This window comes from Thamnophis elegans, chromosome 12, assembly GCF_009769535.1.
Source record: "Thamnophis elegans isolate rThaEle1 chromosome 12, rThaEle1.pri, whole genome shotgun sequence".
Classification (NCBI taxonomy): Eukaryota; Metazoa; Chordata; class Lepidosauria; order Squamata; family Colubridae; genus Thamnophis; species Thamnophis elegans.
In genome coordinates this window covers 1,750,971-1,774,527 of record NC_045552.1, presented here as the reverse complement: position 1 = coordinate 1,774,527, position 23,557 = coordinate 1,750,971, and the positions used below count along the sequence as shown (strand labels likewise).

Genomic DNA, 23,557 nt, shown 5'->3' with positions numbered 1-23,557 from the left:
TTTTTTTTAAAGACAAGGTAGTCCTTCCACTTATAGCAATAGCAGTTAGACTTATATACCGCTTCATAGGGCTTTCAGCCCTCTCTAAGCGGTTTACAGAGTCCCCCACAGTCTGGGTCCTCATTTCACCCACCTCGGAAGCATGGAAGGCTGAGTCAACCTTGAGCCGGTGAGATTTGAACCGCCGAACTGCAGATAGCAGTCAGCTGAAGTGGCCTGCAGTGCTGCACTCTAACCACTGCGCCACCTCGCACCTAATGGAGCCTGCCCAACATGGTTATTAGTTGTGACGGTCATAAAACAGATCGATCATGTAGCTGACCTAATTGTATGACCTTTTTTGGGGGAGGGGGTTGTTAAGCAAACCGGTGCTTTGCTAGGGGAGCAGTTTTGCTGAAACCCAATGTTCAGGAAAATCATCATAAAATGCAGTCATGTGAACATGGGATTTTGCAAACTGGTGTAAATATGTGTTGCTGAGCACCTGAAGTTTGGGGCGGCGGGCGGGGGGGAACTGCGAAAACTTTGAATCTGCGTTACAGGTAACCCCAAAACAGCTCTGTTTTAACTTTGAGCAGTCACTAACTGACCAGTCATAAGTCGAGGACTACCTATCACATCTATTTCTCCATTAACCCTCATGCTAAGAAATATTGTAATTAGTTCAAAATTGTGTTTTAAGAAATCTGATTTTTCCCCCCTCCTTTTAAAGACATGCAAACGTCGTTCTGAATTATTTGGAATCCGTGAAGGTTTTTTTTTACTAAGTTGAGGTCCACTCGGTTCAAAATATTGTAAGGTGGGAAACTTTACAATTCATTCTGTTGAGAAAAATTCCGTTAATATGGGGAAGAAATTGTTGTTGTGTTCCTACACGACCACCTTCCTGGCTATGCAAATATAACATGGCAATTTCTCTAAATGTGCCTTCTCTCCCGTCAGGTACTAAAGAAACACATCTGTCCCCACTGTTTGTGAGAAGCAATCATTTCTATAAGATATTTTTATATCTCTCCTTTGTTTTTTTTTTACATCTTTTTGTGTCTTTTATATATATTTTATATATATAAATATATATAAATATATATTTTATCCTAAAACTCTGTCTCTGTGCCTATGTTCATTCTGTGAGGAATTCATATTTGTACACTGCTTTATGAAAACAGTTTGTGTCTCCATAGTTGGGGGGACTTGTTCAGTTGTCAATGTTTAAACCACGTTTTCAAATTAGCATTTTCAAGTTTGTATCTGGTAAAGTCACCTGGCTTTCTAGACTGCTGAAACTACAAAGCCCATACTCTCTCAGCATTGCTCTTGCTGGCTGGGAGTAATGGGGGTTGGAATCTGTGATACCTGGAGCCACTTTTGACCCTGGTTCTACACTTACTAGTCTGTGCATACACTCACTCGGGGTCACTCTCTTTTTTTCCTACCACTATGGATCCCCCCACTGCCTCCCGTAAATCATAAAAGATTCGAACAGATGGTCATCCCTGCACACACACACACACACACACACAGTGCATGGGGAGCAACCTGGGAGCTTCCTGTGGAAAATGGGCTTGTGAACCTGGGGCAACTTCGACTCCAGAACAAAGCCGGTTCTTCCCCCTGGGAAGAAGTAAAGTGATCCAGGTTGGATCGTGTTACGCAGATGGCTGTGTAAGTAATACCGCCTTGGGTGGGAGGCGGGGTGGTGGGGTGGTGGTGTTCTGATCCTTGAATTGGAAGATAAAGCATGGGAGGGGGCTGGAGGGACCCAGACCGAATCTCAGGTGAGGTTAACCCTTTGTAGGGATTAAATCTTGCCCTGGTATGAAAAAGGCAGGAAGGAAAACAGCTTGTACATTGTTGGAGGGATGAAAGGTAGACCAAAGGGAATAGCAACACGAAGCAGTAGAACGAAACCAGTTCAGTTCTGTGCATGCGAGTTTGATTTATTCATTAGATCAGGGTTTTTTTCAACCTTGGCAACTTCACACCCCTCTGTATTGGATAGCTGTATGAAATATATAGTCTATTTGGTATGTATGGTATTCAATATTCATCTAATGTGTGGGCTTCAACTCCCAGAGTTCCCCAGCCAGCAAGGAATTCTGGAAGTCCATGCATCTGAAATTTGAGGAAAGTTACATTAGATGAATGTTGAATATAATGTTGAATATAAAACGTATCCTAAATTTCGATAGCATGCTGGCTGGGGAATTCTAGGAGTTGAAAGCGGACACGGTTGAGAAACACTCCATTAGATGAATATCCCACCTTGCCTCCAGCTGCTTAAGGCAGCCTAATTAAAATGCAATCTGCTACCTTAAAAAAAAAAGATAATGAACAAGTTTGCTATATTTCACAATTCCTTGTTTTTTTCAAGAGGTACCTCATTCTAAGGCCTCTCCTCCTTCCTGCTTGAGGGATGCGCCAGAAACAGCCACTGGATAGTGCATCTGCAAGACATGGTTCCCCCCCGCACCAAAAAAATATCAAGCTTCATCGCATCGCTATGGCTACTCTCTTGAGGTTTTGATCCACCTGCTTAACCATCTTTCAGAAAGATTAGCTTCTATGTGCTGGAAATGAGGGAGAAGCAAAGTTGCAACTACTTTTCAAGAAATGCTGCTGCCTTTTTTTCCCGGTTTTGAATGAGGAAGAAGGAAGCAGCCCATCAAGCGATGCTCGGGGGTGCCATTACATTATTGTAATGCGCTCTACATGGGGCTGCCCTTGAAGAGTGTTAGAAGACTCCAGTTAGTCCAGAACGCAGCCGTGCGAGCGATTGTGGGTGCACCCAGGTACACCCACGTCACACCTATCCTCCGCAAGCTGCACTGGCTACCCATTAGTCTCCGGATCCGCTTCAAGGTGCTGGTCGCTACCTATAAAGCCCTACATGGCATCGGACCTGGGTACCTGAGAGACCGCCTCCTGCCGATTACCACCCTCAGACCGATTAGATCTCACAGGTTAGGTCTCCTCCGGATTCCATCCGCCAGCCAATGTCGGCTGGCGACCCCCCGGGGGAGAGCCTTCTCTGTTGCAGCTCCAGCCCTCTGGAATGATCTCCCTGTCGAGATCCGGACCCTTACTACCCTCCTGGCCTTCCGCAAAGCCACCAAGTCCTGGCTGCTCCAGCTGGCCAGGGGGCCTGTGAAATACCCAACCCCAGGGAAATTGTGAATGTTGCGGTTTTGTTTTTAAAGTGTTGTCTTTGTCTAGTTTTCCCCCTTTCCCTTGTCTATTGTGAGCCGCCCGGAGTCCTTCGGGAGTGGGCGGCATACAAGACAAATCAAATCAAATCAAATCTGAGCATGGAGCAATGATAGCCCATAAGCCCCAGAAGGGGAGAGAAGGATCCCCCATACGGAGAGTTGAAACCCTCCAGAGATCCCACCATGAGCCAATGAAGCCTCGCCTTCCAGCCACCCCTTGCTGGTCATGGATGCGGCTTTTGCCGGCAGCTGCAAAAAGCCTCTTTTCTTCCTCCCCCCCTTTTGCAAGTTGCAACAGGTTGTTTATCTTGCGAATAGCAGCCTCCGAGTCCGAAACATGATCTCTGCATGGGAAGAGCCGGAAACTGGCAGAGGCAGGCACCTTCCTCTTTGCCTGCACTGTCACCACCTGGCGAGGCCAGGAACAAAGGGAGACAAAGCCCCCCATCAGAGGGATCCAGGACAGCCCCATGAAAAAAAAAAACCACTTGTTTTGCTCAGGAAGAGGGAGACAAGCCACCCACCCACCCACACACACACACCTGCCTGTTCTGGAAAGAGGAAATTCGCTCTTATTGTCCTCCTGGGTTTTCCCTTTTTCAAGGCGAAGCCCTTGAAAAGATAACCTTGAAGAGGAGCACAGTTTGATAAGAGTGCCTGCAGAAGCCTCTGCCCTCTCTTCAGCTCTCTGCCACTTCACAATCATCAACCATAACCACGCCGCAGCCAGCATGAAATAAGGGGCAAGCCAAAACAAAAAAAAAGAAGAAGCTACGATTTGGGATAAAACGGGCTGACCTCTGAGCCAATCTGCCGGGTCTTTTCTGTGGGTCTCCTGCTGCCCCCACCTCCCCTCTGTAGGGGGGCATCTCACATTTCCATACCCCCCACAACCTCCTCCACCGAGAAGGTTTGCCATCCCAGGGTGACGTGGTAAAAGTCTCCCTCGCTTCTTCTTGCCGAGTGGGCCAATGGCTGGCCACAGCTGCAGCCTGTGTGGGCTGGGCCTGTAACCGATACCCCCCAAGACATCCACCCTGGGCAACTGTCTCTAGAGCCAGAAGACGGGGAAAGGAGTCCTGGGAAACACCGAGACCTGGAGAGGAGAAGGGAGACATGGCCACCAAAGAGAGGAAGGCGGGGAGCCCCAGCGTGGCCTTCCGCCTCTCTCGGACTCTCTTGTCTTAGTGAGGCGCAGCTGACTTGGCCTTCCAGCCACCTAGGACCACCTTCCCTTCTTTGCATCAAGGACAGTGGGGGTCCTCCACAGGGTAGATGTCGGGTGGCCTTGGTGGACCACCACCGTAAATTTTCCTCCGGAAGCCACAAAGCTTTGGAGCCTCCTCCTCCTCCTCCTCTTGGGGTCCTCTGGGAAAGAGCCCATCGTTCCCCACTTCACCATGAATTTTGGCTTCACGCAAGAGCAAGTGGCTTGCGTGTGTGAAGTCTTGCAACAAGGGGGCAACATCGAGCGCTTAGGACGCTTCCTCTGGTCCCTGCCCGCGTGTGACCACCTGCACAAGAACGAGAGCGTCCTGAAGGCCAAAGCAGTGGTGGCTTTCCACCGGGGCAATTTCCGGGAGCTCTACAAGATCTTAGAGGGCTACCAGTTCTCTCCGCACAATCACCCCAAGCTTCAGCAACTCTGGCTCAAGGCTCACTACGCCGAAGCGGAGAAGTTGCGCGGGAGGCCGCTGGGAGCCGTGGGAAAATACCGGGTGCGTCGCAAATTCCCTTTGCCTCGGACCATCTGGGACGGGGAGGAAACCAGTTACTGTTTCAAGGTAGGTCTTCTCGGAATTGCTTCAGGGAATCCCTCAGCTCTTGCGGAAGTCCCACTCCTCACAAAGAAAACTCTGTTTCCAACACACAACACATTTCGATTCTTCAAGCGCAAAAGCCATCAATCGTTCCTTGAAAAGTTTATATTTGGGATAAACCACTTGATACTCCAGTGAGGTTATAACAAGTCCTCTCTTGCCTAAATCTACTACGTTCTTCGAATTATCCTTCAGTATTTCTACCACAGTCAACTCTCTTTATTTCCACACCATTAGGCTATTTTATTTTAATCTTTAAGCCCTTGCATTGCCTCTCTTTCCTCTTTCATGGATCCAATGCTCCTATTTTCTTCTCTTGCCAAGATATCTCTCGTGCTGACCCTCATCTCTTTGTTTTTCCTCCGATCCTACTCTTTTTTCCTACTAGTCTCGCCGTAACTCTGGTTTGATACAAGAAACCTGCCCTTTGAAATGTCCCTTTAACCATCGGGGCATAAAACTTTTTCAGGCTGAGCGCTGCCCTTGGTCTTTGGAAACTGGGGTTCTATTTCAGAAACTAGAAAGGGGACGAGACAAAAATGTTTCTTGGGTGGAGATTAAAATTTCACCTGGTTTAATTCTGGTTCATTTAATTTGTTAAATAATTAAAGTTCTATGCAGGAATAAGAATGTCTCTCTTGGGTTTATACTTTCCTTTTTTTGTTGTTATGGAAGAAAAGGAAAACAAAATTGCAGCCGCTTTTAAAGGAGACCCCAGATTTTCAGGGGTTGTGTAAGGTTCAGGAGTCTCACTTTACATCACGGCTCAAAACTTTTTAACGCCTTGCCTACATCTTTAAAAGTCTACCGAAAATATATAATACAAGTTTTCCTGCCATTCTTTCCCTCTTCACCCTTGCCTTGGTGTTCATCCTATTTACTGCAAAATTTAGATTGGGAAATAGTTGGGGAAGGAGTCTCTTGCCTGCTTCAGTCTTTCATGCCATTTCCCACTTCCTCCAAATTCCTCCAGAAACATTCTGAAACAATCATCTGAGGGAGGCCCTAACCATGCATCTCCAAGAACATTCTGGAAAAGTTTCAAAACCCATTTATTTTACGCAGCCTTTGGCAACCGAGGGAAACAATGCATGCCCTAGCTCCGTAATTACAGTCAAGCAAGTTTTTCCTTTGCCATTAAATGACAGGCAACAATCCAAACCTTCAGGCTTTACAAAATTTCACCCTTGAATTAAAAATAAAAGAAGGGGTTGGGACTGAGTGCTCATTTTTTGAAAGACAAGCAAGATCAAAGAATCATGACGTTGCCCCTTATGGGTTGCATTATAACGTTTAATCTGACCTTGAAATATAGACACTTCAAACAATACTGTTTGCTTTTGAAGTTGGTATAATCGCAAAAACGGGCAAAGTTACCTTCAGCAGTTCAAAAAAACAATTTTAAAAAAGGATTTTTGAATCATCAACCTGCAATCAGGTTCTGGATTCCTGCAAAAGGAAGCTAAAGACCACTAAATACATTTATAGCAAATATATATTAGATTGCCCCAGCTGGAAAACGTTTAGAAATTAACAATAAAAATGCTCAAAAAACTGAACTATTGTCTCTGGGAAGGTTAGAGTTCAGTGCCATTATTTTAGGGAAAAAAAGATTTAAGAGGATTTGATAGGGCCTTGGGGTATTTTATTTATTTAGAAAATTTGTATTGCCCACAATATGACCACAACTGGGGCGAGAATTTCAGTTGCGACATGATGTAGTCATTAAGCGAGTGATTGGACTATGTGACTTGACCCAATTTTACAACCATTTTTACTGCTGTAAAATCCGGCTTCTCCCATTGACTTTGCTTCTGGGAATTTGGCATAAAACTTTGGAAGGTGCATGTTGGCTGGGAATTTGTGGTAACTTTGAACTGTTGTTAAATGAACTGCCATAAGTCGAGGATTCCCTGCCATGACTTTCTGCTCTCCTACAGGAAAAATCCCGGAGTGTGTTAAGGGAATGGTATATCCACAACCCCTACCCCTCCCCTCGCGAGAAAAGAGAGCTGGCAGAAGCTACTGGGCTGACCACAACTCAGGTCAGCAATTGGTTCAAGAACCGGCGCCAGAGGGACCGGGCGGCAGAGACCAAAGAGAGGTGAGGGGGATTCTCTGCCAGCAGGGAATCCAAGCCAACTATTCTAATTTATTTATTTAGCTAGCCATCTTGCCACATGGTTAACTCTGGGAGGCTTACAATATATATATTTTAAATTAAATTTATATTTTAAATTAAATTTCTCACAGCAGCAGCAGCAGCATACAGAAAATCCTTTGGGGCCTGGGGCAGAAAAGTGTTCTTGGGGCTAAACATACAGATAATGGCTAGGGTGAGCCAGAAAACGAGGACCGAGGCATGAGCAGATGTAAAAAAGAAGCCTTGGGGGGGAATCTCTGACGAGAGGGAAGCAGAGGGAAAGGTCCCCCTTGCTTCTCCATCTTCCATTCCACGGCTTCTGCCACCAAGTCAGCGTTTCTCAACCCCAGCCATTTTAAGATGTGTGGATTTAACTATATGTTATGGCTAATAAAATGAGTTTAAAAAATATCTGCAGGGTACGGTGGTCCCAAAATTCAAGAAGGTGGCAATGACAGATCAACTGACTACTTTTTACGTAAAACACAGATAAACAGGAGAAAGGAAGAGTATTATGTATGTTTGCCGTCTTGAGCTCATTCTAAAGCAATAAAGACAGAATAAAAATCTAATCGATCACAGATAAAAACAGGAGGGGTTTAATCTCCCCATTAGGACCACCCTTTTGGTGTTTTTCTGGCAATATGCTGCAGGCACTCCTGAAATATCCCAGATCAGAGAAAGCTGAAATATTTATTAACACGCACAACTGATTAGATTACTTTTTAAGAACAACCGATTTAGCTGGCATTTTGGCAATAGAGTTTCGGAATCGCGCAGACTCTTTCTTTTTGGCTGCAGGGAGAATGGCGAGGGTTGCGTTCTGAAGGAAGGACATGGCCTGCCCCTAGACAGACACCTGATCCCCAGCTCCGAGGACGAAAGCTCCCTCATCGACAGCCCCTCACTGCTCTACCCGGCCTTGCAGCTTTCAGTTCCCGAGGGATCCTCCATTCACAATGCCCAACCGGTGGATTACCTGCAGAACCAGCCCCTCCACAATGGCCTCCTGGGGTCCCTCACTTCCACTCTGGTAAATCTGGGATCCTGAAACAGTACAACGACACTGCGGCATCCTCAGCAGGTTGCTTCTTTGTCCTAGCCCCTCCTCATGTAAATATTCCCATTTCCAACTGCAAGGATCATCATGTTATGTCTCTTTGTAAGAGGAAAACTGTGATACAAGCATACTGAATCATCACATTTGACCTTGAGCAAAAACGAACCACGTTCCACAAGGTGTGGATAATGTTTTGCTAACTGAGAGAAAAGCTGAAGCTATCCGATCTGAAATTTCTTCTATCTGCTCATTTCCTGACTGGCCAAATTCTTTACTTCTGCACTCTCTTGCACCCTAAAGCAACGGCAGGAAAGTCACTTAGCTGCAAAAACAGCTATAGAACCAAGCAAAAGTAAAGAGCGGATGAGCAACTAACTACACCCCAGAATCACGAGTTTAAGGTCCAGGATGGGTGCCTGCAGCAGGAACATCTGTTTAAAGTAGAAAGCACCCAATTAAGATTAATTAGGATTTAGGCCTGGACATCTGAGCACATACAAACATTTATCCCCTAGAGAGAACAGATGTGATTTGCATAGCACGGTGCCAAGAACCTTAATGACTTGGATAGAGAACGGCATTTGAGGGGATTTCAAATGGAACCAAGAAATGAAGGAGGTGGGGAAAGCCTGGTATTGATCCTCTGCCAGTGATTCTTTTCCTCAGCAAGTGTTCATAGGATTGGGATAACCCTGGAGTACCCCTCTTGAAAGGTGTAGGGTGGGCATTTAGGCCTTTTGGGTCTGATGGCTTGGATGGAATCCAATGGCATGCAAATAGTCCATCAAAGCCAAATCATGTTTTTTCTGCCAATTTTTTTAAAATAAATGTAAAATTGAAAAAAAAAAGTTTATCTAGGGCAAGGTGAGTTGTGCTCTGTTTTATAATTTATTTATTTTTTTGCCAAGGAAACGCTGCCCTTGGGAAGGGAATCATGCAGTTTGTTAAATGAATCTGATTTCTTCCATTGACTGTTTATCAGAAGCTGGCCTGGAGGGTCGCAAATGACGATCACGTGAACCCAGGATGCTGCAACCTTCTTAAATACATGCCAAGTGTCTGAATTGTGACCATGTGACCCTGGGGATGGTCATAAGTGTGAGGGTTGCCCCAAAGGTTACTGTTTTCAGTGTCGTTATAACTTTGAACAGTTGCTAAATGGATGGTTATTAAATCGAGGACTACTGCCTGTTAAGGTGTGATTAGGAGTTCTGCTGCCCACGTGACATGGAGTTATCTAAATATATATTGATTACTCCCTGCTACCTTTCACTTTCATAATCGCCCAGATCAGAGAAGAGACACAGAGGCACCCAATCAGTTAATTTTACAGCCATATATTTTATTTCAATTTTAAATAGAGTTTGGGGGCGGGATGACTACCAATAAATATATAAATAGGTAAAACCAATGGAAAAGTCCATTGAAGCTTAAAACAGTATTTCAAACACAAATTGATCTGTGTATAGAGGACACAGTCCAAAAGAGGAAAGGGATGACTCAGCATTCCACGGAAACAAAATCCAAACCAACCAGAAATATAAGAGACTGATTTAAACTCCTCCTAAAGACAACATCCTCCCGTCTCAATATGAAGCATTTAACCCTCCTTAGCTCAGAACCAGTTTTAAAACTTCCTAACCCTCCTTGAGCAAGAGCAAACCTGCAGAATTATTCCTTCCTTAGGATTTTGAGGAACTGGCCCACCTAACAGGGTCAGTGGGAACTCAGGGCCATCCAGAACAAGCTCTGAAATGGATTCGCCTCAGTTAAAAGTTTAAAACATCTAGAAACCATTTACTAGATAATAAAGCCTGAAACTTGGTGTGGAGCAAGCAAGTCTATACGGACCTCAGAAATTCCATTTGTACTCGCCAAATATGGAACTAAACTGCGGTTAACTAAACTGATGAGGTGGATCTGAGAACATCTATGGCACAAAGCTGTGGGAGACGAAGGGCAGATTAAAAAGACAATAAATATAGATCTTAGATTTTTGTCTCCGGTTCATTAAAATTATTTTTAAAAGCAGATCCTTTCAAATGCGTTTGTGTTTTTACATCAAGGATAAAAGTTAAAATCTCAAACTTGGCATGTTCTCAAATAGACCAACATGGTCCTGTCATCTAGAGGTATACCCCTTCCTCATGCTGTTTTCTCCCTGCAGTCGATCCTGCTTTCTTCAAGGTCACTAGAGATCAGTTTTGGATATAGGCAGGATAGAACAGCATATATAGGACTGTAGTGACTGCAACATCTGGAAATCTGGGGCGGGGGGGAACCCATCCCATCTATCAATGTCTTCGTTCTGCTCAGGAAACCAAAATGCATAACGACAGATGAAACATTGGCGGTGAGATATGATACAAGTCTAAGCAAGGAAAATAGACGGGGAAAGCTGATGTTTTGGGGAGAAACGGGGTAAATGGCCTCCTTCCTTGTTGCTTCTCTACATTCCCCCTACATTCCCCCTGTCAACCAGAGGGTAAAGCTCCTATTGCTTGGTGTTTTGCTAAAAATGAAGCAGGCACACACTCTACTGCAGAACCGTGGGCAGGGAAGTCCCAACATCGTCAGCGGAGAGAGGGTCCCAGAGCCCACTGAACAGATATACATTACCATCACAATGGGGAAGAATCATGGAATACAGCCTAAAAAAGAGACGTTGCCCACTGTCTGGGTGCCAGGAATGCATTTCTCAGCAAGCAGCAAGTGGAAGGGTTTGGGTGGTTCTGGCTCCTCATCGCCACTGGAGAAGTCGTCTCTCACAATTCGGTTGTTGAGGCGGCTGAATCGGCGAGCTTTCATGCTGTGAGAAGGAGGGAAAGAGCATAAAAAGGAGGTTTAGAGCCTGACAAAGGTTTTCCTGTTTGAATTCTCTGTTTAGCTGGCTGGGGAATTGTGGGAGTTGAAGTCCACAAGTCTTTAAAGTTGCCAAGGTTGAACACCTCTGTTCTACAACATGGCTGACAGATTCGCCAAAGGATTACCTGATCCCGTTATCCCAAACGTACCAATATGGCTTCCGCTCCTGCTTTGTCATCATACGCCACAGCTGGGCCAGCTCCCTTGTAGCTGCAGTGGAAGCCATGCCTGGACAGGTGCTATGAAGAGATTAAGACATCTGTTTGATCAAACTCATCAGAAGCAGGCAGCCAAGATAGTATCAATGTCTCTAAATCCCTCAAAGGTTTCAAGAAAACAGTATTTCTGTAGTGAGCATTTACCCAAGCCAGGAATTTGACAGCCAGGAGTTCGATCCTGACCGGCTCCAGGTTGACTCAGCCTTCCAAGGTCGGTAAAATGAGGACCCAGATTGCTGGGAGCAAATGTGGTGACCCTGTAAACCGCTTAGAGAGGGCTGTAAAGCACTGTGAAGCGGTATATAGCGGTAAGTCTAAATGTTATTGCTAACCCAGGCCAAATGTTCTGCAAATACAAGAAACTGTATTGTGTGAATTTTGCTTTTGTATTTTTGGCACATTTATTATATGTTGTTGCTGTATTGCTAAAATGACTGGTCTTTGAGGATTTGCTCAATTTATTTATTTGACCATTTATGTAAACATTCCTTAAATGCTTCCTGATGGCAATAGAGTAGTCATGAGACTTCAAATCGATATTGGCCTTGAATTTAAAAGTCGCTAATTACATCTCAGCATAGCAAAAAGCTCCCCGGGATGGTAAGTAAGCAAGCCCCAACTTCCACTCTATCAGAATAGAAAGAAAGGACAATATTTGACATTACAGGCCTACTCCGGAAGTGATGACATACAGGTAGTCTTTAACTTACAACGGTTCATTTAGTGATTGTTCCAAGTTACAACAGCATTGAAAAAAGCAACTTATTACCACTTTTCAGACTTATGACCATTGCGGCATTCCTGTGATTTACCTTCGGATGCTTGGCAACTGATACTCATATTTCTAATGGTTGCAGTGTCTGGGGGGTCTCGTGATCCCCTTTTGCAACCTTCTGGCGAGCCAAGACCATGGGGAAACTGGATTTACTTAACCACCGTGTGTTACTACAGGGATGCAGTTCACAAATGTGGCAAGAAAGGCCATAAAAGGGGGCAAAGCTTCACTTAACACACGTCTCACTGAGCCACAGAGATATCGGGCTCCGCTGCAGTCATAAGTCGAGGACTAGCTGTATCTTGAGAAAAACTAAACTGCTGCCAGCCTGCTAATCACAGCGAACGCCTGTGTCCGCTGGAGTTCCATTCTCCCAGCTCTCACCGGATGAAGTGCTTGCGGTTCAGGCGGCAAAACATGATGAAGCCGTTCACGCACTTCTTCTTCAGCTGCAGGGGGGGCGAGGCGTTGCTGCGCTTCTCAGCGCCTGCCGGTGGGCGCCTGGCTCTCCTGCCGGCCGCCGTCTTCTTCTGCTTCTTCTTGTTCTTCTTCCTCAGGGGGCCTCCTTGCGTGGCCTTGGCCCTCGGGCAGGGGGTCCAGGTGCTGTCGCTGTTCTCCTCGCTGGAGGAGCCGGGGCCTTCGGGTCTCACCGGGGGGGCTTCCTGGAAAAGGAAGGTGCAGAAAGAGGCCGGGGAAATGGCAGCTGAGGTCCAGGAATTGCCCAGGAATTAAAACGTGGTCTAGCAGGAAGATGACTTCGGCCATCTTCATCCAGGGGCTGCAATGGGGAAGCGTAAGGATGGGCCAGGACACCCAGCTGATTGACTGGAGGGCAGGGGCTCCTGCGTGAGGTGATCGACGCTGGGATTGGTGGCTGGGTGTAAAGGGGGAGGGTCTCTTTTCCCCCGCCTTTTTTCTTCTGGGTTTGCTCTGTATTGCTCAACCCAAGGAATCTATTTACTTAAGACAAACACCCCCCCCTCAAAAAAAAGGGAAAAATGGCGCAAACTTTCTTGCTACTTGCCTAACTTCATTACAACAGCAGCTTCAGGCGCCATAAAATAGGCCATTTAAAAAAGAACAAAACAAACAGGATTTCCTTCAAAATAACTCCTGATCATATGTTTCAGATGATTAGAGCCGAGGTGGCACAGTGGTTAAATGCAGCACTGCAGGCTATTTCAGCTGACTGCAGTTCTGCAGTTCAGCGGTTCAAATCTCACCGGCTCAGGGTTGACTCAGCCTTCCATCCTTCCGAGGTGGGTAAAATGAGGACCCAGACTGTGAGGGCGATATGCTGACTCTGTAAACCGCTTAGAGAGGGCTGAAAACCCTATGAAGCGGTATATAAGTCTAACTGCTATTGCTATTGCTATTCAGATGACCCCCACAATAAACCAGACTGGGAACTGCACCAATTAAGACTGCAACTAAAACCCCAAAGATGGGCATTGAGAGACATTGCATGCAGGCGGATGAAGGCAGGAATCAACACACACACACACACACACACACTCCATCGATGACTCCATCGATGGAGGGCTAATGGTCCCTTAGACTGTTGGGGGCTAGACTATAGTTTGAAAAAAAACATGAACAAATTTCTATGAACACTGCACATATCTTCCTTTGTAGTGCAAAAAAACATGAAATGTCTTCAATATTTAAAATGAACAATTTTAACCAACATAAACATACCACTAGTTCAATGGGAGGTCTGGGCCTGCTTATTTGGGATTACAGGGCTAAAGGTCTTTTAAGACTGAAGGAGAATTCACAAAATGATTTCCTTTTTGCCACACTTGTGCATGTGTATATATACACACATGAATATCTACCAAAATTGTTCAGCAACCAATTTGGTGGGTGTACTTTATATATGAGGAGAATCAAAGCAGTGGGTGAATTCACCTTCAGGCATTATACCCTGGTTGTATTTGAATTAGTGTTAGCCAACTTCAGCTGATTTTGAAAAAGCTAGGAGATGTGGAGGCATGTCACCCACTCATTCTTAAAGTGCTACTTTAAAAGCAGCCCCTTCCCTCCCCACCCACTGGCCCTGGATCACATGGCTGTGAAAACCATCTGAAAGGCTGTTTTTAAAGTGTTTTTAAAGTCTTTTAATGACTTTTAAAGATCTTTAATGACTTTTAATGGATTACTTGGCTCTGAAAAACATCTGAAAGGCTGGTTTTAAAGACCTTTAATGACTTTAAAAGACCTTTAATGACTTTAAAAGACCTTTAATGACTTTTAATGGATCACATGACTGTGAAAAACACCTGAAAGGCTGTTTTTAAAGACTTTTAAAGCACTTCTTTACAATCTGGCAGCTGCTTTTCATCCCACCACTCCACGGGCCAGATACTTTGCATTGGCAGGCTGTATCTGGGCCATAGTTTGAGGATGCCTACTTTAACCAATGTACAACTGATTTACAGCTGCAGTATTAATAGCTTCTCAAATATTTTTTTTAACTTTTGTTTTAAAGCCACAGCAATATAGGCGACAATGACTACCTCTTGGAGAGAAAAATATATAGTTTAAATATAGGCCTTAATAAGGGCATTAGAAGATTCCATGACCTGATTTCTCTGGCTTACAAATTACCCGTTCCGTTCCTCACAATCCGTTCCCCACCTGTTGGATTTGTTCGCTCCACGAGGATATTATTTCATTCACTCTTGACATGGGGCTGGACTCGGTTTTACCTGCTTCACTGTAGGAAAGATAACAGTGATCCAGCGTGAATGCTGACTGCAAGAGAGGAAGGAAGAAAATCAGAGGAATGAATGAAGACAGGGGAAGGAAAGAAGAAGAGAAAAGAATATTAGGCTTCAAATGTAAGATTTTACATGAATGTATGTAACAGTCACCAACACAAAACCCTGCCTAAAATACCATTCAATCTTGTTTCCTTATCATTTAAAATGAAGTTTAATTGGTTCAGTTTAGCGGTGCATGATTTCCAGAGTTGTTAACAACTGGGGCAGTGTTTTAATCTCAAAGTGTTGCTTACTGGAACTTAGAAAGGCTATTCTGATAAAAATAAATAAATAGGCTTGCAGTTGGGCACAGCAAGAGCCAAGGAGTTTGACCATTGAAGAAACTGCATGTTGACCAAAACATTACACATTGTAGATTTTAAGACAGCACATGGCTCCCAAAGACACTTTAAAAATTGTTACTCAAATGACATAGTAGCGGTTTAATTTTTCTTTCCTGTTCTAGAATAATTTTCTCCTATGCCTTTTCATTTCTTTAACCTTTTGTGAGTGTGTCTCTGGTACACAATTCGGATGCAAAGTATGGCCCTTACCCTAAAAGAAACCTGCATATTCCAGATATCATCCAACACCATTGACTACAACTGAACAACCAATTTAAAGTCTTCAGAGAATTATTAGCTATTCTACATTGTAGCTGAAAGTTACAAGAACATTGATGATCTTCTGAATGCAAAACCACTGTGCCACCATTAAGCCATTCTTGGTTTCTCAGTCTGCTTTCCAGGCAAGTGCACATACTGTACATAAAAATATTTCACTGGACAAATTATACAATATATGCAATTAATCTCAAGCCAAGTATCTTAACCAGTCTCCACTGAAAAATATCCAGTGTGAGCTAACAATAGGAAACTGTGTTGCACAGTTATTCATTAACATTCCCCAGTCAACCTTTGATACTACAATCAATTACAAAGGGCAAGTGTGTGAGAACCACCTCAGATGGAGAGAAGTAAAAAAGGACACACAACAGACCAGGCTGCCTTTTTCGATCGTGGCTATTTATATCTGGAACAACAATACAGGCAGCCAAGATGGGGAGAGTTAAGGTGTCGGACTAGAAGCCAGGAATCTCGAGTGGAATCCCAGTCTCAGCTGCAGAAGTTCACTGGGAGTTGAGTCGTGGCCACTGGATTTTTCTTGTTGGCTCGAACAGTTTTGGTGCTTATCCTAGGAGTTTCTGGAGTCTGAGCAGGTTGGTTAGAGGGAACCTCATATAGGTCCTCCAGGGTAGGTTTTGTTTCTCACCTAATCCGAATGGTCTCCTTAGGTGAGTAGGCAGAGAGTTGTTAAGAGTCCTAAATCCTTTCTCCCTCTTGCACCAATCACCAGGAAGATTTTATGCTGCTCTTGCAGATTAAGACCACTGCGCAGGATCACCAGGGAAGCCTCACTTAATGACTGCCTGGATGACTGAGAATCTTCATGGGCATATTCCTACAGGGGTTCACTACGTGACTTTGAGTCAGCCACACCCTCTCAACTCCATCTGCTTCACAGTGATGGTGGTGGGGAAAAACAGGAGGCTATGTACAGGTAGTCCTCGACGTACGACCACAAGTGAGCCCAGAATTTCTACCGCCATCATTTGTTAAGTGGCTTTTGCTCCAGTTAAGACCTTTCTTGCCACAGTTAAGTGAATCATTGCAGATGGTAATTTGGTAACACGGTTGTTAACTAAATCTGGCTCCCCCATTGACTTTGCTTGGGAAAAAGGTCACAAAAAGGGACCACGTGACCCCTGGGACACTGCAACAGTCATAAATATGAGTCACCAAGCATCCAAATTTTGATCACTTGACCATAGGGATCAGGGGTGGGTTCCAGCAATCACTACTGCCGGTTCTCCCATGGGTGCACCATGCGCTTGATGCCCGCTCTGTGTGCATGCACAGTGTAATAAAATTTGTTCTGCGCATGCACAGAAGCAAAAAACAAGATGACAGCGCCTAGGGCGCCACCCGTACAACCAGTTTGGGGGCGTGGCAGGCCTGGGTCAATGCTGGTTCCAGCAACCCAGGCCGCCAAACCACTACCGGTTCGGCCAAACCAGTCCGAACCAGTAGCAACCCACCAGATAGGAATCCTGCAATGGTCTAAATGTGAAAAACGGTCATCAGTTGCTTTTTTCAGTGCCATTGTATCTTTCAATAGTCACTAAATGAATAGTTGTAAATTGAGGACTGCCTGTATTGTACAATTGACTGTTGATAAGTCAGAAGTCTCGGGATGATGCATGGGAAAAGGCAACGGTCGCTTCTTCAAACTGCCACAGTTAAGAGAATCACTGAGGTTGTTAAATTAATTGCACGGTTGTTAAGCAAATACAGCTTTCCCTGCCAGTTGCCAAGCATCCAAAAATTGATCACATGACTAGGTGGATGCTGCAATGGTCGTAAGTGTGGAAAAAGGTCCTAAGTCACTTTTTTTCAGTGGTGTTCTAACTTTGAGCAGTCACCGAATGAATGTTTGTAAGTCGAGAATTACCTGTTCACTGCCTTGACCATGAAAGGGAAGATATAAATTTAGCAAATAAAGAAATGACACATACACTAGGAACTACACATCATGTTGCATGATGGAATTTGTCGTTCCATGCCCCTGGAAAACACCAGGTGGGAACAAAGCTGGAATTCAGACTCCGCAAGCCGAAATAGATGAACAGAAGGTGAAGAAAGAATGTAATATATGAAGCTGAGTAGCAAAGACCTTACCTTTCTCAACAGTGTTCCAGCAGGGGTGTGCGAAAAATTGCTGGACTGAGGAGACAAATACACATCTTCGAACAATACTGCAAAGAAGCAAAATGTTCTCTGAAAAATGTTTTAAAGGCCATCTGCTTCCCTCATCCCATTTCAAGAAAAGGTTCCAGAGAAGCAACTTTTGTCATTTGTTCTCCCTTTCCCTCTTTTCACCGTGTCCAAATGTCACATTTACTGGAGGGTGACACTCCTCCTTCAAACAATCACACTGCAACATTGCAGGTATCTGCTCCCAGGGATTCATAAAGTCTTTGGGTGCTCAGTATTTAGTTCCCACAGGAATTGTTGTCCACAACAAGCCAGTAATGTTGACAGCTTTAAAATATTCCTCTTCCTGGGAGATCTTTCTAAATCCACTTGTTTTGCTCATATTTGAAGAGGGGAACAAATCAACTTAGGAGGAAATGGGCATGTAGGTACAATCCCATCCTTTTTGGTAAGAAGCACGATAAGCTTTTGGAGAAAGAAAAGGGGGCTGCCTATCAAACTGATCTCACCCAGGGAAGGATTCCCTCCCTCCTTGCTGCCAATTTACCTGGAGAAAGCTCCTCCTGAACCCCTTGGAGAACGTGTGTGGGGAGTAGCCGAGCAGGAGAGGAGAAAAGTGAAGGGCTCAACCCCAAATCAGAACAGCTGTGGCTTCGGGTTTCAATTCCTGGGGAGCACAGCTGCATGCTTCCCACTGCAATATCAAAGGAATCAAATGTATAGGATATTATTTATTTCAACATACAGGTAAGTCCTCCACTTACAATCACTTAGCAACCGCTCAAAGTTACAACGGCACTGAAAAAAGTGATGCTGGACCAGTCCTCTAAAACCACCGCAGCATCCCGAGTCAACGATCAAATTTGGACCCTTGGCAACTCCCGTGTATTTACAATGGTTGCAGCATCCCGGGGTCACGTGGCCGCCATTTGCAACTTTTCTAGTTAGCTTCTGACAAGCAAAGTCAACGGGGTGGGGTGTCAGTCAGATTCACATATGGATTGCATGAATAGCAAAAAGTCACAAATCAGGGGAGACTCGCTTATTTAGCAATGGAAATTTTGTTCCCAATTGTGGTTGTAAGTCAAGGACTACCTGTACTCATTTTTAGAAGCAGTTGAAAATAATAAGGAGCAACCCTACTAACAGCACCTGTACTTCTCAGTAGTAGTTTTCAAGCCTCTTAACCAATAAAACATACTAAATTTCATAGTGTTTCACTCTTAGTAAACTGCTTGCCTTGTTGCCTCTTTAGCAATGCTTTTTTCCCCCCTGCATATTTTCAGGCAGCCACTTACCACTGGAGAACTTCAAAGGGGACTGAATGGAGAGCCAAGGACTGGTTCTGGGTCCTTCTTCCTCCTCTTCTTCACAAGAGGAGTGATAGTGCACAAGCTCTTGTCTGAAAGCGATTGAGATGTTATCAAGACAATGAAGAGAGACAAGAAAAGGAAGGACTACAGGGGATTTTCTCTGTTTCAGGGGGACGAGGTGTCAACAATCTTTTTAATGGCTGCTTTTGGTTTACAGAGGCTCCATCCTCAAAGCTTTCTCACTTAACTCGCAATTTATCCCCAATCTTTAATTCCCATCTAACCATCTACCGTATTACAAAGTAAACTTCCTCTCTTTTGAATGCAGGGAAGTAAAGAGGTCTAACTTGTATTAATCATAACTGACAACACTTGCTTTTAGGTAAGATGAACTACAGCAAGCCACAGCAGCCAAATCTAAGTGAGCAACTGAGGTCTCAAAGACCCCCGTTTCATCTGCTTTAGAATGGAGATGGCACGCTTCTTGATTTCAAAAAGTCCTTATCTATTTTAAAAAGCCACAAACATTTCAAAAATGGTCTGATGAATACAAGCCCACAGCCGTTTAGGAATTCAGTTTCATCACAAAATATGAAAATACAACACTCAATTCCTACCTCACCAGTGTGTGTCCAGGGCCCCCACTGTACTGATGCAGTTTATTGTAAGCCATTTGTGCTGCGTACACAGAAAATGTATTCTCATCCTCATATTCCTGGTCACCATCAAAATTCCAGCCTGTCAACAACAGTTACAAAGACAGAGGGACAAACTCTTTAGAATCCAATTTATATTCTGTGGGCTATAAAAATAAGTCTTATTGTAAACAAAATCTGAATAGAATAACGTTTTCTCCATGTTAAGAACATTTTTTTCTGAAAATTGATGAAAACCAGACCTAAATCAGGAAGGGAAGAAGGAAGGAAGGAAGGAAGGAAGGAAGGAAGGAAGGAAGGAAGGAAGGAAGGAAGGAAGGAAGGAAGGAAGGAAGGAAGGAAGGAAGGCATGCTCATGTATGCATGTATGGATTAATATTTAATCTAGATGAAGCAACTCTGGAAAATGAAAAAATATAACATACTCAGGATGGAATGATTTTAACAGACTTGGGGATTTAGCAGAGACTAGCAAGGAAGCTGCTAAACTACTGCATGCCACGAGTTTAATGAGAAAATCTATTTCAAGTAACCAAAAATATTTGCATTTTAATGTCAAGTTCTGTCTAAAAATATTTCAGCGGGTGAGGGAGCTTCCCTATTAAAATGACTTATTGGAAACTAGCAGAATATTTTTTCCTGCCCAGTTTATAATTATTTGGAATCCACTGCCGTGCCACATAGACAATAGTGGCTTATATATACATATGGAAAGGATATACTCCTTGCCTGTTAGCAATTAGAGTGAAGCAACTTGTTTAGAGACACAGGGCAGTGTAAAGTACTGAATGCCAGAGCATTCAGGTTTGAAAACATCCAATGGCTGCTGATTGGCTATTGTGGGAAACAGAATACCGGACTAAGCAAATTGTTGGTCTTATAAAACAGAATTCCTGATGTTCAAACACCAACACAATCTAATAAATCTTTTTTCCCTCCTTTGATGGAAACAAGTCCTCATTAACCTCTCCCATATTTCAACTTGTGTTGCCAGTCACAAAGGAGCAATTTATTCTCCACTGGGTGTTGTATTTTTTTTTTTTTTTACAAAGCAACAAAGAAATTGCACCTGCAGGATCAAATGGGACTCCAATTTTGGTGAGATCCAGTAGATTAGTGTTTGCAGGCTGGTTAGGCTCTAGTAATGGAACTTTAAAATTGGGAAAGGAAGTTGATTGCTTCTGGAAGGATGAAAGTATAGAAGACACATCTCCCACATCAGGCAGACTCTCCTCCTCCGGGTATGAGACAGCATGGGAAGAGTCCTTTCCAGCCTCCAGAGCAAGGTACTTGCACACTTTTCTGTTCACACCACCACGGCGATCTACAAAACCAAGTGATACAAGCATGCTTGAAGAGCTGAATCTCAGGTTTGACAGTACCAGCCTCATTGCAGCAGGAGCCTTGAGATGCTTCTCCCGTACGAAAATTCTGCACTTTAGTTTATTCGGCTGTAGTACCAATTTCCTTAGCTCAATCCTTCCCCACATCTTTTATTTAGCTTTTTAACCTTCCCAGGAGGGCAAAACCCCACTTATCTAGTTTCTTTCTTGGCTGAGCTATGCAACCATTGTACAGTATACCTCCCGTCCATCAAAAAGCAGCAAGCATATTGCGTGACATCCACTGCTTCCCTCTGCCTGGCATCACCCCAAGATCCAAGTACAGCAGGGGGGTCTCCAACCTTGGCAACTTAAAGACGTGGCTGGCTGACGGATTCTGGGAGTTGAAATCCACAAGTCTTAAGAGTTGACAAGGTAAGAGACCCCTGAAAGAGAGGACAAGGAAATGTCTAAAACTACTGAAGCCATAAATGGATGTGAGGTTCATGGGCTGTAACAGGCAGTGCTGCAATGGCTGATCATGCGGAGGAAGGAATAAAAACCCACAAACCGGAACACACTGAAGCATCAAGGCTGGAAACCCCAAACTTGTGGAATACTTCCCAGACCTGATTTGCGGGCCCGTCTCCTCTTTCTGGGTTTCTTGTAGACGGCCAGGGGCTTGGGATTTTTTGCCCGTGGTGTGACTTCTCTGCGCTCTCTCTTCAGGGCAGGTATCACCACTTGCTGAGATCCAAATGCTTTTGACGAAAGAAAAAAAATGCAGGCCATAATTTTTGCTCAGGTATATCCTCTGTACTGTCTGACCATAGGTGTTCTCTGCCTCTATTCTGGCATTTCCCTACCTTTTTGTTCCTGGCCACGACCTTGGAGCAGTGACCTGGCTTTGTCGATGCTTGTCTGCAGATGTTCAATGTAGCGAAGGACTCGGAGCAGGATTTCTTTCTGGTTGAATATTTAAAAGCACAAAATTAAAGAGCAGAAACAGGAAAAGACACATCTGTCATTTGTATTCAGTTCAGTTTGGAATCAGTACACACAGGAAATCTGTTGTCAACTTGGACCAATTTCAATGTCTGTGTAGATCTAACATTCCTTGAACATTTATGATAAATTCTATTATTATAATACCTTTGTCAACCTCTTACAACTGGTCCGTAGTGGTATGGGTAACATCTGGGCCAATTCCTTAAGTGTATTGGTGTAGTTATTGCGTTTTCTTCTGTTAAAAAGAGAGAAGGAAGGTTAGCTATTTCTTACAAATACATACATACACTCCCTCTCTATATAGGTAGGTACTTGCTATTTTTATTCTCTGGAAGTAATAGATGATACCTATTGTCCAAAAAGAATTCAGCATTCTAAATAACCTAGTACCGTCCTTTAGGTGTTATTAAATTGTCAAATATTAATATTTAATACATTAATATACTGAGATAAATTTTAGTAACTTCCATTTCATTCTATTCAATGCGACAGTCTCAGATAGATCCATATATGTACTATAACATATATAACTTAGAGCTGTATTAAAACAATCTTTGCTTAACCTGATAGTAGTGGTTATTATCATCGCCATCATCATTTAAGATGTTGGATTTCAGGTTCGCTTTCTTTCCTTACCTGTCATCACAATTTTGTTTGAAATTGTTGTTGTTTGCTTGCATTTCCTCACAGCAAACTCGCCCTATTTGATCCCACATCTGTAATGAAAGAACAAAAATTTTCTCGAGTCCAGAATCATAAAACACAACAAAATAAATGTGTTGGGGAGGGTGAAAAAGAGGGTGAGGGGAAACCTTTTAAGACAATGTTTTTCAATCTTGGCAACATTAAGATGTATGGATTTCAACTCCTAGATCAGTGTTTCTCAACCTTGGCAACTTGAAGATGTCCAGACTTCAACTCCCAGAATTCCCCAGCCAGCATTCGCTGGCTGGGGAATTCTGGGAGTTAAAGTCCGGACATCTTCAAGTTGCCAGGATTGAGAAACACTGTCCTAGATTTCTCCAACCAGCATACTTGCTAAGATTGAAAAACACTGCTATAATAGAAAGAGCAACTTGCATATACAATGAAATAAAAGAATTAGGAGGCCAGATTTCCTCAAGGGGAGAAGCATAAAACATAGAAAATGTCCCGAGTGATGTGCTCCATTTTGGAATTAAATGGGGGGAAAAATGCTCTATCTTCTTGCATGGGCTAAATGGAAAGGCCTACAGAACTCATACGCCAAATGTTTACTGTAGAAAGGGCCGCAACTCAAGACTACAACTTCAGCTGTCAAACTTATTCCAGACACCAATAAGAGCTGCACTCCAGAGAGGAGATCATAAGTGGTACAGATTTGTTCCCAAAAAAACAGGATTTGGTCAAAACACCAGAGAGAGCAACCCTTAAGAAAGATGAAAATAGCTATCGCAATTATTCTGTTGGAAATAGACATTGTCATTTCTTATGGGAGGAATACAAATTATAAAATGCCATCATGATAAGACAGGTAACTAGGAATCTTGAGCTGACTGGGGACAACGATGGAAAAGAAAACTGGCCATATAAATGTTTTAAATAAATAATGAAAATCAATCTATCAATGGTGGGAAAGCACCACTAGAGTAA

General features: G+C 43.7%; 2 protein-coding genes across 2 annotated transcripts; one reads left to right on the top strand and one right to left on the bottom strand.

The window, feature by feature from the left end:
- Positions 1-3,272: 3,272 nt before the first annotated feature.
- Positions 3,273-9,035, top strand: LOC116515368 (homeobox protein six1a-like). Its single transcript, XM_032227358.1, has 3 exons — positions 3,273-4,990; positions 6,967-7,130; positions 7,971-9,035. Exons 1-3 carry the CDS (start codon positions 4,607-4,609, stop codon positions 8,218-8,220), a joined length of 798 nt encoding a protein of 265 aa, XP_032083249.1. The 5' UTR covers positions 3,273-4,606; the 3' UTR covers positions 8,221-9,035.
- A 569-nt stretch (positions 9,036-9,604) lies between these two features.
- BHMG1 (basic helix-loop-helix and HMG-box containing 1) lies at positions 9,605-22,778 on the bottom strand. The gene is made up of 13 exons (XM_032227339.1): positions 22,562-22,778; positions 22,070-22,160; positions 21,784-21,883; positions 21,547-21,678; positions 20,665-20,919; positions 19,557-19,677; positions 18,925-19,028; positions 18,174-18,320; positions 17,591-17,667; positions 14,728-14,844; positions 12,472-12,749; positions 11,244-11,333; positions 9,605-11,038 (listed from the first exon to the last, which is right to left on the bottom strand). The coding sequence occupies exons 1-13, from the start codon at positions 22,639-22,641 to the stop codon at positions 10,867-10,869; spliced, it is 1,764 nt and encodes a 587-aa protein (XP_032083230.1). The 5' UTR covers positions 22,642-22,778; the 3' UTR covers positions 9,605-10,866.
- Between the last annotated feature and the right edge of the window lie 779 nt (positions 22,779-23,557).